This window comes from Arachis ipaensis, chromosome B8, assembly GCF_059453495.1.
Source record: "Arachis ipaensis isolate K30076 ecotype BB chromosome B8, ASM5945349v1, whole genome shotgun sequence".
NCBI classification, from domain to species: domain Eukaryota; kingdom Viridiplantae; phylum Streptophyta; class Magnoliopsida; order Fabales; family Fabaceae; genus Arachis; species Arachis ipaensis.
The window spans coordinates 17,122,544-17,137,862 of record NC_142443.1 but is presented as its reverse complement, the minus strand read 5'-3'; the positions used below and the strand labels follow the sequence as shown (position 1 = coordinate 17,137,862).

Genomic DNA, 15,319 nt, shown 5'->3' with positions numbered 1-15,319 from the left:
TGGCTGACAAGGAAAATCCACAACTCTCACAGGATGACCTCCTGGCTCAGATTACTGAGCTTCAGGCGGAGGTACGGAGGATAGCTGAGCTCTCAACATAAAATAATGGAGAAAACTCCAAAGGCTCGGCTCAAAGTGCGGCGGACCCTTTAAACGTCATCCCGCCAAAGGAGAAGTTCACCCTTGACAACCCTTTCTCAGAGGAAATCACAAACTACCAGATGCCGAAAAACTTCACACTGCCCACCGCGCTAGAACCGTACAAGGGGTTCGGCGACCCTCGGGCCCATGTGAAGAAGTTCCAATCGATGATGTTTTTCAACGGCCCTAACAATGAGCCCGTTCTCTGCCGAGCATTCCCCACGTACCTAGATGGTGCTGCGTTGCTATGGTTTTCCAAACTTTCTGCAGGTTCGATCTCATCCTTTGAAGACCTCGCCAGATCATTCATTGATTACTTTGCCGCATCAAGAATCTATGTTCATGGCTCGGACTACCTCGGCACCATCAAACAAGGTCAGCACGAGAGCCTGAAAGACTACATGACCAGATTCGCGGATGCCACTATGGAAATCCAAGACTTGGACCCGGCCGTTCACCTGCACGCTCTCAAGGCCGGCCTCAGGCCTGGCAAATTTCGGGAGACCATTGCCATAACAAAGCCGAAGACGCTAGAAGAATTCCGAGAAAGGGCGGCAGGTCAAATGGAGATCGAAGAACTCCGAGAAGCTCAAAAGCCAGACAAACAACCACATCGGAGAGACGAAGAAAGGACATTCAGATCGCCAAGCAACAGGGACACTAAGAAACCTTCTAAGCCCGCGTCCAAGTACAACACATACACCAGATTCAACACTAGAAGAGAGAACATCATCAGAGAAATCCTCAACGCCAAAATCATAAAGCCACCAGCCCGAGCAGGGAACTACCATGATCAAAGGTTCGTGGACAAGACGAAGCACTGTGCTTTCCACCGGAAGTTCGGTCATGCTACGGATGACTGCATCGTTGCAAAGGACCTCCTAGAAAGGCTAGCACGCCAAGGGCTGCTGGACAAATACGTCGAGACCCGGAAAGGCAGAGGAGGAAACGCGGACAGAGTAGAACATAAACAACCAAAGGCCGACGACAAAAAAGAGAGGACGACTCCTGATCCACCAAGAGGAGTCATCAACCATATATCAGGGGGATTCGCAGGCGGAGGAGAAACAAGCTCGGCCAGGAAGCGAAGCTATAGAGCAATGCTGGCAATCGAAGGAACTATACAACCAAAAAAGGACAAAGAACCAGATGTCACAATATCCTTCAACCAAGCAGACTTCAAATCGGCAAGCCCTAACCTCGATGATCCCGTGGTAATTTCAATCCAGGTCGGAGAACTGTTGGTAAGAAAGACATTGTTAGATCCAGGTAGTAGCGCAGATGTTTTATTTTACTCTACTTTTACAAAGATGAAATTATCAGAAAAATTAATACAGCCCTCCTCCGGAGAGCTAATTGGGTTCTCCGGAGAGAGAGAGTCCCCATCATGGGACAAATATGGCTAAAGACCACAATGGGAGAAATCCCTATGTCAAAGTCAATCGATATTCAATACCTGATAGTAAACTGTTACAGCCCTTACAATATTATACTTGGGAGACCCGCCCTGAATGTATTCAGGGCAGTGGTGTCCACATTACATTTGTGTGTCAAGTTTCCAGTGCAGGGAAACAAGATCGCTACGGTGCATGCCGACCATCAAGAAGCTCGGCAATGCTACAATGCTGGCCTAAAATCAATACAAACAAAACAGGAAGCTCGGTCCCAGGTTCAAGCAATCCACACGTCCACCACCACAGCAACACTAGCCGATCTAGACCCGAGAGAAGACCTCGGCGAAAGACCTCGGCCAATGGACAATCTTCAACAAATAACACTAACGGCAGACGACAAACAATGCACATATGTCGGAGAGGCATTAGAAGGGGCAGACCGAGCAAGACTCATTCACATACTGCGCCAGAACGCCGACCTTTTTGCATGGACACCAGATGACATGCCCGGAATCAACCCAGAAGTCATCTGCCACAAGCTAGCAACCGACAAAACAATCCGACCAGTTGCACAGAAGAAAAGGACCCTCGGAGAGGAGAAAAAACAAGCAGCACTCGAAGAAACTCAGAAGCTCCTCAATGCAGGTTTCATCAAAGAAATTCGCTTCACCACATGGTTGTCCAACGTGGTAATGGTAAGGAAGAGCTCAGGTAAATGGCGCATGTGCGTCGACTTTACAAATTTAAATAAAGCTTGCCCTAAAGATGCATACCCATTGCCTTGCATTGATAAATTAGTTGATAACGCCTCTGGCTTCAAAGCTTTGAGTTTTATGGATGCATACTCTGGCTATAACCAGATTCTAATGCACCCAGAAGACCAAAGCAAAACAGCTTTTATAACAGAGCATGGGAACTTTTGTTACAAGGTAATGCCCTTTGGCCTAAAGAATGCAGGTGCAACATACCAGAGGCTGATGGACAAAGTATTCCAACAGTAGATAGGCCGCAATATGGAGGTCTATGTAGACGACATGGTAGCAAAAACACCTATGCAGGGGTCACACTGCGACGACCTAGTAGAAATCTTCAAACAACTCCGAGCATATAACATGAGACTCAATCCAGACAAATGCGCGTTCGGAGTACAAGGAGGGAAGTTCCTCGGGTTCATGTTGACATCTCGAGGCATCGAGGCCAACCCGGAAAAATGCAAAGCCATACTAAACATGACAAGCCCAAAAACGGTAAAGGAAGTCCAACAACTTGCAGGAAGAATAGCTGCTCTATCACGCTTCCTACCAGCAGTAGCAAGCCGATCTTATAACTTTTTCCAGACATTTTCTAAAGGCAGAAAATTCACCTGGACTGACGAATGTGAGAACGCTTTTACCGAACTTAAACAACACCTCACATCACCACCAATCCTCCAAAGGCCAGAGACAGGTAAGCCACTATATTTATACCTATCAATATCTAACCATGCTATAAGCTCGGTCTTAGTAACAGAAACAGGAAAAAAGTAAAGCCCGGTATACTTCATCAGTAGGGTACTACAACCAACAGAAACAAGGTACCCGAAGATAGAACAACTGGCGCTGGCACTAATCACCACAGCAAGGAGATTACGGCACTACTTCCAAAGCCACACAATCATAGTGCGAACAGACCAACCGCTAAGACAAATACTAACCAGACCCGAGCTCGCCGACAGATTAATAAAATGGTCGGTCGAGCTCTCCGAGTTCGACATTCAATACGAATCAAGAAAAACACTGAAGTCACAAATGCTAGCCGACTTCATATCAGAAATGACCAATGACACACATAATACAGAGGTCAGGTGGAGCATACATGTAGATGGAGCATCCAACAAGGAAGGCAGCGGAGCGGGGATACTACTCAAGGAAGGAAACAAAGTGGTGGCCGAGCAATCACTGCAGTTCCGCTTCAACGCAAGCAACAATCAGGCGGAGTACGAAGCCCTACTCGCTGGACTAAAGCTCGCCTTACAACTACAAATACCTCGGATAACAGCCTACTGCGACTCTTCATTAGTGGTACATCAAATAAAGGGCGAATTCCAGGTAAAAGATCCTTTGTTAGAGAAATATTGGCTCGTAACAAAGGATCTAATTTCAAAATTTAAAGAATTTAATATTATCCATGTAAACCGAGAACAAAACACCAGGGCCGATGTGTTATCTAAGTTAGCCACAACTCGGCAAGCCGAAAACACATCGGCACTGTCCCAGCTAACACTCGACAAACCAAGTTTTGAGCAGGATACAATTTTGAGCATTACACAGGTCCCAGATTGGCGAATACCTTTCCTCAATTATATAAACACAGGCACCATACCAAATAACGAACCAAACTTGCCCCTCTTTCGAAGAAGATCAAGCTTCTATACAGTGCTCCGAAACACCCTATACAGGCGAGGATATTCACAACCACTGCTCAAGTGCATCAGCAAAGAGGAAGCCGAGGAGGTTATGGCCGAAACACATGAAGGAGCCTGTGGCAACCATATTGGCGGCCGAGCACTAGCAGCAAAAATCTTGCGAACAGGTTACTATTGGCCGACGATAAAACAGGACTGCATCACAAAGGTCAAAGCATGTGATAATTGTCAAAAGCACGCCACCCTCTCAGAGACTCCGGCCGAGGAGCTCCATACCACAGAGGTAAGCTGGCCTTTCGATAGGTGGGGATTAGACATCCTCGGACCCTTTCCGAAAGCGCCAGGCCAGGTAAAGTTCCTCTTAGTGTCAATTGACTATTTCTCTAAGTGGATAGAGGCACAACCACTAGCCCACATAACAGCAGAAAAAGTGCGATCTTTTCTATGGAAAAATATCATATGCAGATTCGGTATTCCAAGAGAAGTAATCTCGGATAACGGAAGACAATTTACAGACCATAAGCTCGCCACTTTTCTGACACACTTCAACATCAAACATCACTTCAGCTCAGTTGAGCACCCACAAACTAACGGACAAGTTGAATCAGCTAACAGAATTATCTTGCAGGGATTAAAGAAAAAGCTCGGGCAAGCTAAAGGAGAATGGGCCGACCTCATCCCCGAAATCCTATGGGGCTACAACACCAGCATTCAATCTGCCACAGGGGAAACTCCCTTCAAATTGGTATATGGCGCAGAAGCGCTCATTCCAGTAGAAGTCAGCGTCCCAACGTTAAGAACCGAGCTCTATGATCAACCAAATAATCAACAAGCTCGGTTAGCCGAATTGGACCTCATAGAAGAAGACAGAGACATCTCCACCATAAAGCAGCGGGCCAGAAAACGATACCTAGAGCAAAGACACCACAAAAGAGTAGCTCACAGGTCATTCAACAATGGAGACCTTGTACTCAGACGAACAGAAGATGCACGGAAACCACCAGCACATGGCAAATTAGCAGCAAATTGGGAGGGACCCTTCCGAGTCCTTCAAAACCTCGGAAAGGGGGCTTACAAACTAGAAACCCTTAGAGGAGAACAACTTCCAGGAACATGGAACGTCTCTTCTCTAAAGAAATATCAGTCTTGACATAGCCTGTATAATAGCGAATGATGGTACTCTTTTTCCCTCCGAAGGTTTTTCCCAAAACGCAAGGGTTTTACTCGGAAAGGGTTTTAATGAGGCCGGACGCAACAAATCATTGTACCCATACAACTTATGTGCAATCAAAACAGTTCCCGTTTTGACAGTTAGCATACGTTTCAGTCAGTAAACATTTCAAGTATCCGAGCATAATCCTCGGAACCCTGACATCACAAGCCAAGTTTTTTTCCAATGAACAAACTAATCTGAGCTTCATACTCGGAATTCAACATACGCATACCGAGCATAATACTCGGACAAGTAAAAAACTAACACCTTTTTCTCTACTATGCATTCCAATAAATGAACATTTAAAAATTAATCCGAGCTCTATAATCGGAGAGAAACGCGCACGTTCCGAGCATGATTCTCGGAGAAGAAGAAGATAAACAAAATATTTCGAGCGAATCCTAAGGGATTACTTTACCATAACCCTTATATTTGAGCTACTGCTCTCTTTACCAACAATCATCAAACGCAAACACACATATAATTGCAATCACGGCACAACATATGATTCTCATTACGATTGTAGGAGCACCATATTTTATAAAGCCAAAGTTATAAATCACAACATTAGAGCGCCCGCTCTTATTTTTAAACAACTTCGTTCAAAAGAAATGGCTTATACATACATTTCATCATCATACTCAAAATACCAGAGAGCCATCATTAAGCTAAGCTATAAGCTCGGAAGCCAGAGTATCATCAAAATATTCAGGAAACACCCAAAAAGACAAAACAAGAAAATTCTACAAAACAATACTACACACAAAGTTCACAAACTTAACACCTATTCAATTTTGTCACCAATACTAGATCCCTCGCCCTCATCAGCAGCGGCGGCCTCATCGTCCACAAGTTGCCCACCCACAACCACTTTCGTCGCATCAAGTTTATCAACGTCTGACTCAGGAAATAATACACGGACTTGAGAAGCGGCACGCTCAAATCCCTGTGCAAAAGCCTCATAGACTTCGGCTTGCAACTCTTTAATCCGCAACCCTAAACGATCATTTTCAACCTTAGCAGCTTTCACCTCCTCTGCAGATGAAAGCCGAAGGCGTTTCTCCTCAGACAAATCAGCAGACAGCTCTGCGATGGTCCTCTCTTTCTCCTTCAAAGCCAGGGAGAGCTTGGTAACATCCATAGCAGACTTATTTTCCTTCTCAAGGGCAAGCTCCTCAGCACGACCAACAGCCACTATGCGCGCACCGATCACCTGAGAAAAGAGAAAACAAATCATAACAGCATCAACAACATTAACATACAAAAACAAGCTACAACTCTTACCTGTAGAAAACGGCTGACTCCTACATGCCCGATGTCCTCAATCATCTTCATATCGTCCGGAAAGCAGCAGAGCTCATCCGCCATAACAGAAAAAGGATACAACTTACCCCATAAAGACCGACTATGTACATCCTCTGAATACCCATGCAGTTTCTTCTGAGACTCATAAGCAGACTCCACTCGCTGAAGCTCCATAGAAGACTCTCCCTCCTTCAGATAAGCCTCAGCAATCTTCTCTTTCGCAAGACCCCTCTTTCGTTTAGACTTAAGGGCAGGCTCCGGCTGAGTCACAAGACCTTTATCAGCATTGGTAGCCGAACTTTCTTTTTCAGCTTTCCTCCGCTGACTAAAGAATGACTTCAGACCAGCAGTAGTAATCGTAGGCGCCTTGTCACCTGCACAGAGAACCAACAGAGTAAGAACAAACTAGGGCAAAACAGATGAACAAAGCAAAAACTACTAATTTACCTAGATATCTCAGAACCGCCTCTCTATCAAGATCCCATTTTAACAACTCGGACACAGATAGTAACCCCCTTGGGCCCAACTTCTCAAACAGAAATTCCATCACAAGTTGATCCTCAACAGACCTATCATCCACGTCTAAGGCTTGCACAGGTTCGGAACACCAGTATAGAGGGAACTTCTCAACAAGAAACTCATTTAGATAGAATGGAAACTCCTCGGGTACACTCCTCACTTTAACATACATGGTTTTGAAATCCTTAAAAGAAGATTTATAAAGACCAAAGATAGCGCGGCGGGGGTAGCTACTAAGATTGACCCAAAGACCCCGATTAACCCCTTTAGCTTGAAACAAAGAGAAGAACAAACGAAGAGAGGGCGGCTGCTCAAGGAATTCCATCAAAATCTCAAACGCCCTGACAAATCCCCAGGAATTAGGGTGAAGCTGGCTCGGAGCACAATTTAACCAATATAAGACGCCACATTCAAACTCAGTGAAGGGAAGTCTAACTCCTAGTTCGGTAAATAAGCAACTATACATATAGAAAAAAGCCCAATCACTACGACAATGGAAGACACGATCATCAGCATCACAGGGCAGTATCTCTATCTTAATCTCACCTCCACTTTTAACCCAAACATTAGAACCCAGCACTTCAACAGACTCCTTATCACTAAACTGAGAAACATAACCCCTAACCTTAGTATCAACCCAACTATAGCGATCACCCCCAACAGCCTCAACCTTCTCTTCTTCCATGGAAAGAGCACAAAACAAAAATGAGATAGGGAGAGGGAAGGAAAACGCAAATCAGCACTCACCTTTTTTGCTCATACTCTCCAAATTGCAGAAATCACCAACACAGAAAAAGAGACAATGAGAAACAAAGGCAACCAAGCTTATTGCAAGGAAGCAGTTACATATGAAACGTTGCCCTTTAATCAAAACCATCAAAAACCCACGATCAGCAATCTGCAAATCAGACGGTCAGGGATTCCTTGGAACGCGCGAGCACAATCAAATCAATCACTCATGAGGGCGCGAAAAATCAGAGTAACCATTTAATGCATTTAATGCTACAAAAAACGCTTCAAAACCAACACCCCACTAAGACAAGCTCGGGGGCTCCAGGGACCACATAAGAGACATAGTCAGCAACCGAGGATTCAGCACTCTTGGTCCAAAAGCTCGCCTTAGTCTTGTCCGTACCAAGGCAAGCTTGGGGGCTATGATACGTCACCCTTATCCTCGGTTGCACAAAAGCTCGGCACGTGAGCCAATAATCTCGGCCCCGCATCGGTCACCCGAAATACTCGGTGAGCAAATCTCTGAGGCTGGCGACACAGTAAACAAGCTCGGAACAAGAGCAGGTAAGCTCAACCTTACCTGTCCGAATAAAAAGACACGTGCATCATAAAGCTCGGTCCCGTATCAGCCGTCCGCAAATCTCGGCACGTGATCGGGACCAAAACAGCATCACTCAACTGAAAATAGGAAACGTGCTCAACTAGTTTACAGCACCAAAACAGAATATCTCAACCAACCTATAAACTAGGACTTATCCACTAACGGGCAGAAGACAACTTCTATAAAACCTAGCTAATATGCTTGGCTAGGTCTCAGGTTCTATCACTCTTATTCACTCACTCTTTTCTATTAACTCACTCACCGTGAATCACTACTGACTTGAGCGTCGGAGTATCTTGTGCAGGTATTCCCGCCGCGGTGTTTGACTTCCGGCCGACGTCAAGCTCTTCCTCCTCGGTGTCAACTCACTCGGAAGCGCTTAAGCTCGGCCTCCCCAGTGTTCGGACGAATCAATACTAATTCAAATGATTAACTAATTCTTTTCCTGATTTTTTTATTCTTTAACTAGTTCACGGTCAAATAATATTTTCATTGAATTAGACCGGTCTAATTCTTGATTTATCAAGTTAAATCGACCAATTCGATTTGATTTTTAGAACTATGATCAATACTATTTTTTTTTCTTATAAAAATTTTTTTGTATTGGTATTGGTATACGTATTGGTATTCATTTACAAGTATATATATATATATATATAGGAATACGAGAGGACGTAATAAATTATACTAGGTATAATAGAATTCACAACAAAATAAAAAATAGAAAAATGGTATGAAATAAAGTTTATTATTTTTTACATGTTGAAAATAATAACAAATGTAATTCGAGAATAATAATTATATTGTCGTTCATAAATCATAATGCATCGATCTAGTAAAATTATTGATGATCTTATGCTTAAAATTCAGAAAACTAGTTTTCTTTAATTCATCTTAGTAAAAAAATCCTAAGTTTTGTTTCCAATATAATGTTTTAAATTTTAGTCTTTTAACATTTTTTAATATATTAACAATTATTTCTATCGGATTTTCATGGAAAGACAAAAAGTAAAATATCGAATATAATTAAATTGTAATATATCTATCATGACAATGAAAAATATACAATGATGAGAATTGAAATAGTATTTGGAACAAAATGATATGGATAAAGAAAGGTGAGAATATAAAATAAAGATTTACTTTTATGATATAATAAAAGATATCGAATAATAACAACAAATGCTAGAATATTTTAAAAAAATTCTCTCAGACCAAATAAATTGTAACCACAACCTTATCCAGATTTTAGTTCCCAATAGATATCTATCTATTATGTGTGTATGATCAAATGATGTCAGATTCATTTCCATCAAAAAATGACTGGCCAAGTGATATGCATATCTGATACAGTACCATCAAAATGAATGGCTCAATTATTTCATAGTGCTTTTGGCACCTGATGATGATGATCTGGATAAGGTTCTTGAGAACGGTTTTAGCCGTTTAGGTAATCATTGATTATTGAACTTTACATCTGTCTCGAAAGATGTGATGTAGTTTACCCAAAAAAGAGTGAGAAATAGTGAAATACAGAAATAACTCGAGGAATGAGAGGGAGGTATGGGGTGATACAGCATTATAGAAAATAGGGGTATTTTTTCTGTACGTGGTGTTAGCAGGCTGAAATCGGACCGAGAATTTAGAGTAAGGAACTCGGACGGTCCGATTAGAAGAGATCTACAAAAAAATATTTTTTTAATAAAATTCGGAGAGTCCGTTTTAATTTTAAATAAAAAAAATAAAAAAGAGGGTCCGTTTTCATTTAAAGGAAAAATTAAAAAAAAAAAACAAAAATGATAAACGGATGGTCCGTTTTGAATTTTTTAAAAAAAAATAAAATAAAAAATATAAACGAAGGGTCCGATTTCATTTTAAATAAAAAAACAAAAAATAAAAATTAATTGGATGGTCCGATTTTGGGTCAACGAATTTTTTAACAAAGAACTCGGACGGTCCGATTTCTCCCTGTCTCACACCTGTGTCTAGCACCTGTATACATTATAACCAAACATAACTCATACACTCCTCCAATATAAAAAAAAATTAGCCGCTCATAAGGGAGAAAATTTTTCAAAATACTATCCTCACCAAAAAAAATTATTATTAAATTAATTATTATATATTTGTGTATAAATATATATTATTTAATTTATTTTAAATATATATTTTAATGACATAAAGTACTTACGAAAGCCCATAACAACAACAATAATAATCCATGTCATTCTCTATTACATGGTTTATCATTCTCTGTTGCTCCAGGAACAATTCTTTTGCTTGGTGCTCTTCCTATTTTTAATTAAAACTCATAATTCATCTATAAAACAAGAAGTTACAATAAATTATTATTTATAGTAAAACATTTACATAACAGACAGTTCTATCATAGAAAGTTATAAAATAAATTACTATTTATTAAAAAGTAAATCAATTTAACATAATTTATTAACATCATTTTAAATAATTGTTAGGTATTTTATTTTTTTATGAATATAATTTAATGTATATCTTTTATAGAGAGATTTTTTATCATTATTTGACCAGTACAAATATTAAATAATATTTAATAAATATATTTTATCAATTCATGTGTATAAACTCTAAAAAATATAAATATAAATTGTATTAATTTGTGTGTACAAATTTTAATAAATATAAGTATAAATTATATGTCTTTTGTGTACAAACCCTTTATAAAATATAGATACAAATTTTTACTAACAAAATATTAATCCAAAATAATAATATTTATTAATTATATAGCATTATTCTTTTTTAAATGATTTGACTGATTTGACTACATTTTCATCTAACAGTCAAATATCAACTTCACGTAAAATCTGACTACATCTGAGGTTTTACTTTTTTATAAATAGAACTATTAAAGTGTTTAAATGTTCTATGATTGAAAACAATAGTTTACTTTTTAAACTAGGTTTGTAGAACAAAAGACATGATAAAGAAAATCCAAACAAAAGTACTAAATATGGAAAGAAAAAATATTCTTTTCTTGGAGTACCCACTAGAACATTATAATTTAGTCTCTGCGTCTCACCGTATTATTGTCTCTCTTTACGTTTTTTGTTAAACCAATCATTAACTCATTTATATCCATTCATATCTTCATATTTTGTGATCTTAGACCTTATTCAGCTTCACAAACCCTCTAGATATAGCGTTATGAATAGCAATTACTATTCAGTCAAAAATGGCAAATTCAACGAAAAAAGCTATGTAGTTGAGTTACCATTTTCCCGATGCAAGTACCAACATCAACTTGAAGAGAACAACTGCCATAACCTAAAACATTCTATAAAAGAATGGTATTAAATAAAGCATGACTAGTAAATGAGACTTTTATGGACAAAAATTTAATTTAAGAACCTAATAAGGATACATGGCATTGGAAATCTAAAACCTCAATCAACAACATATATAATTTTCCTAATACTACAGCAATTATTTCCTATATATATATAATCCTTTTATCAGTGCCATGCTGAAGCTGATATCAAATTTCTGTTCTTCCAGGCCAACAACATGGCTCCGTCCTTCTCCACCAAGGAATAGTGCTCAGAATAGCACCTGAGAAGGCCTCTTATAACAGAATTCACATAGGAGCTCAAAGGACACTGCCGGAATCCGGCCATAGTCAACCTCGACTTCCACTTGCCGAAGAGTTCGTGGCGCTCGACCCTCTCCTTCCCTTCACAAGCCACAATGTTGACAATGTCCCTGGCCAGACAATGCTGCTCCACATTGATCCTCTCCTTGCTGTTTCTTGGGAGTGTGACATCAATAGACTCGAAGATCGCCAAGTAGTAGTCCAAGGTCTCCATGAATCTGTTGAAAAATGGTGTTGTGTTTGTGTTTGATTCCTGCTCCACCAATGTTACCACCTTGGGCGAAAGCGACTTCACCAGTCTAAGGATTCCATCTCTTGGGTTATTCACATCAACACTCTCATCGGCGGTATGGTGAAGTTGCAAAGGAAAGTTCACAGCCAAAGCCTCTCCGGACCTGATATTTAACATCTCTCTGGTCACATCCGGAGCATAAACCGGCACTCCATGAAACTCCACCGGGATGCGAAATTTCTCAGACATCATGGCCAGCCTTTTCCCAACTACCTCTAGTCCTTCGCCACGAGCATACCTGGAAACAGGGTCATCAATCCCTGTGATCCTCACATGGGGCGGTCCACGAGGTCTTGCCGCCAGAGCTTGGAGGAGAGTCATCCATTGAGTTCCTTGAGCAATCTGAAAGTCTATTATGTGTATGTGATCCTCATCTCGGCATGCTTCGGCTATGGCTCCATTGGCTGCCATGTAACCAAATTTCAGATAGGGACAGATTTCAAACAGCATTTGCATGTATGAAAGTAAGTCTTTGCCTTCCGGCTCTCTGCACTTAAGGGCGCGATAGATGCCGGTCCCTGATGCTTCCTTCCTTGCAACAAGCCCTTCTACCATGTAAGCACCGAGCCGTTGCAATGGCTCACCGGTTATAGATACAGCACCTTTAGCCTTTGATATCAATTGATCAAAATCATTCATGTTGCCATCAGCCATGGCCTCTGCACAAGCAACCAGCAATTGTTTCAAATTTCCCGATGGGAAACCTGGGGGCGATGATGCTTCCACTATCGATTTCTGGCGCTTCATAACATGTTCAAACTCACTTGTTTGCCTGCTTCCAGTTACATATGATCCCTGGCTCTGAACAAATTGCGAGCCGTAGTGATCATGACTCCATGACCTGTTTCTTTGGCCAGATGTTGTTGGTCCACTGCTCTCAACCATCGAAGCATTCGATGTAGTGACTTCTTCTTCGTCCGGGGCCATCAGAGCAGATTCTAATTCCAGCAACACGTTTCGAATTTTCTGGTTACAATTTGCATTCTGCAGAAGAGAGCTCCTGGCAGAATAGAGTTGAAAACTGCCCCTATTACTGTCTGCAGACGAGACTGATGTATGCAAGTAATGATTGGTTTCGAAAGGCGAGTTGCACGAGGTGCTGACGCCGGATAGGATTTCTCCAGGGCTGTGCTGCTGGTCCTGGCTATCACTAAAAGCTGAAAGAGTATCAGAATCAAAATGAGTCGAAAAGGGGGAATTGGGCGAGTTCCCAGTGTCAAATTTCAAGGATCCAAGAAGCCTGTTGGGTTGCGACGACGGAATTGCGGGGAAGGATGGAATATAAGGTAGTCCTGCACTTGTCACACCAAAACTATATAGCTGTTGTGAATCCATACTCTGATGATGGCATCACCAGTTACACCAAATTTCTGCAATTATAGAGAGGAATTTGTTAATATTTATGGAAGAATCAGGACACAAGCATAAGGAATAAAGAAACTAACCATAAACTGGAACATCCAAGCTGATCAAACCATACACTTACCATAATAAGCTAACAACAACATGTGCAGGAAACTTTAAACTTGTGTATAAATTTTCAGAAACAAATAAGGAAACACAATCTTTAAGAGTGTGATGTGTTATTTATACACATCTTTTCCGCTTACAGCAAAACGAGCACACTGTCCACAACTAGATAAAGTGGATAAAGATGAGACATATGTAACGGCATCATTCATGTGACCTCTTCCTAAATTTATGGGTAGAACAAAACATTTCACCCTTCAAAAAGAAAATACAGGTAAAGATGTAATACTAATTGATCTCATGTGGATGAGAACAAAAAAACAAAAAAACAAGCACACATTTCTAAAAGATTGTGACTGGCAAGAATAATAAGGAAGCAAACAAATTCAACAGAAGAAAAGATTAACACAAAACAAGGGCAAAAAAGTCAAGATTCTCTCATTGAATCCCCAGTTCATTTGCTCAAAAGTTCAACAACGTGATGTAGCTGAATCACATAGTCAAAGTAATCATCTTTATTATTATTATTCCAATTAGTCAACAAATATACATATTTTTTTACCCCTGGAAATTTCTTACTTTTTCTGTTTTTCATTAAGAAACAGAATACAACTCTTCTATACCAATCAAAGCGACAAGAAGAAAGAGTTGAACTCAAAATTCACCATCACAATATTGATAGGAATAAGCAGTGAAAATGGATCAAAGTTGAAGAGGAGAGAAAAGTTTGTTACCTCAAGGAAGCTGCAAACGCACACAGCTTGAAGACTTTGAGAGCTAGACTGGGTTCCTTGGGATTCGTGTTGAATACGAAATTGGTTTTCCTTTTTCTGGGGGTTTTCTATTTTATGAACGTTTCCTTGTGTGGTGGTTTTGATGAGTTTCCTGAATGTGTGTTTTGGTGTGGATGGTTATATATAGGGAACACGCAAGTGTGTTATGTTCTGTGTTTTGTGGTGCGGATATAAATAAAGAAAAAGAAGCCGCAAGCCCGCAACAACTTGCAACAGTAACATAATGATGATGACGGTAACGATGACGGAAGAAAAGGCGTGTGTTTTGTATTGGAAATTTGGAATATTGGGGGATACTGGAAACTTAACGGAGCCGACCACACACACATTGGGTTCGGACTTGAAAGAACATTCGTGGCATTTTCTACTCTTGACTGAAACGCGGAACTCATACTGGTATAGTCGTATTTATATATTTACGTGGTATTTGGATTAAAATTTACAAACAAGTATTTATATCAAATTAATTTTTTAAATTTAATTTTAATAAAAAAATCAGTTAGTATTAATATAATATATCTTTAATTTTTATCTTTTATTATTATAAAGAATACGGGATAAATAATATAAATCAAATATTTTAATATTTTTTATATATATTTAAATAAATTAGTGAATAGGAATATAGGATATTAATAAATATAAATTCTGTTGTCATCTTTAATACTACAAAAATAGCTAATAAAAATATTTAAATTTATGATATATAATTCATTTAAAATAGAGAGAGCCGTTAACTAAAATAGAACTAGATCGATTTTATAAGGAATGCATAAAGAATAACTATGCTACATGTTTATATGAAAATTAATTATCAATATAAACT

At 39.9% G+C, this 15,319-nt stretch overlaps 4 protein-coding genes across 4 annotated transcripts; 2 read left to right on the top strand and 2 right to left on the bottom strand.

Moving 5' to 3' along the window:
• The first annotated feature begins 221 nt into the window (after positions 1-221).
• On the top strand, positions 222-1,547 carry LOC107610589 (uncharacterized). The gene has a single exon (XM_016312625.1). It carries the CDS (start codon positions 222-224, stop codon positions 1,545-1,547), a length of 1,326 nt encoding a protein of 441 aa, XP_016168111.1.
• Positions 1,548-1,555: 8 nt separating this feature from the next.
• LOC148547330 (uncharacterized) lies at positions 1,556-2,536 on the top strand. Its single transcript, XM_088495390.1, has 2 exons — positions 1,556-2,230; positions 2,396-2,536. The coding sequence occupies exons 1-2, from the start codon at positions 1,556-1,558 to the stop codon at positions 2,534-2,536; spliced, it is 816 nt and encodes a 271-aa protein (XP_088351516.1).
• Positions 2,537-5,936: 3,400 nt separating this feature from the next.
• Positions 5,937-6,631, bottom strand: LOC148547329 (uncharacterized). The gene is made up of 2 exons (XM_088496272.1): positions 6,437-6,631; positions 5,937-6,365 (listed from the first exon to the last, which is right to left on the bottom strand). Exons 1-2 carry the CDS (start codon positions 6,629-6,631, stop codon positions 5,937-5,939), a joined length of 624 nt encoding a protein of 207 aa, XP_088352398.1.
• Positions 6,632-11,667: 5,036 nt separating this feature from the next.
• LOC107613315 (chitin-inducible gibberellin-responsive protein 1) lies at positions 11,668-14,874 on the bottom strand. The gene is made up of 2 exons (XM_016315262.3): positions 14,434-14,874; positions 11,668-13,599 (listed from the first exon to the last, which is right to left on the bottom strand). Exon 2 carries the CDS (start codon positions 13,562-13,564, stop codon positions 11,801-11,803), a length of 1,764 nt encoding a protein of 587 aa, XP_016170748.1. The 5' UTR covers positions 13,565-13,599; positions 14,434-14,874; the 3' UTR covers positions 11,668-11,800.
• Positions 14,875-15,319: the final 445 nt, after the last annotated feature.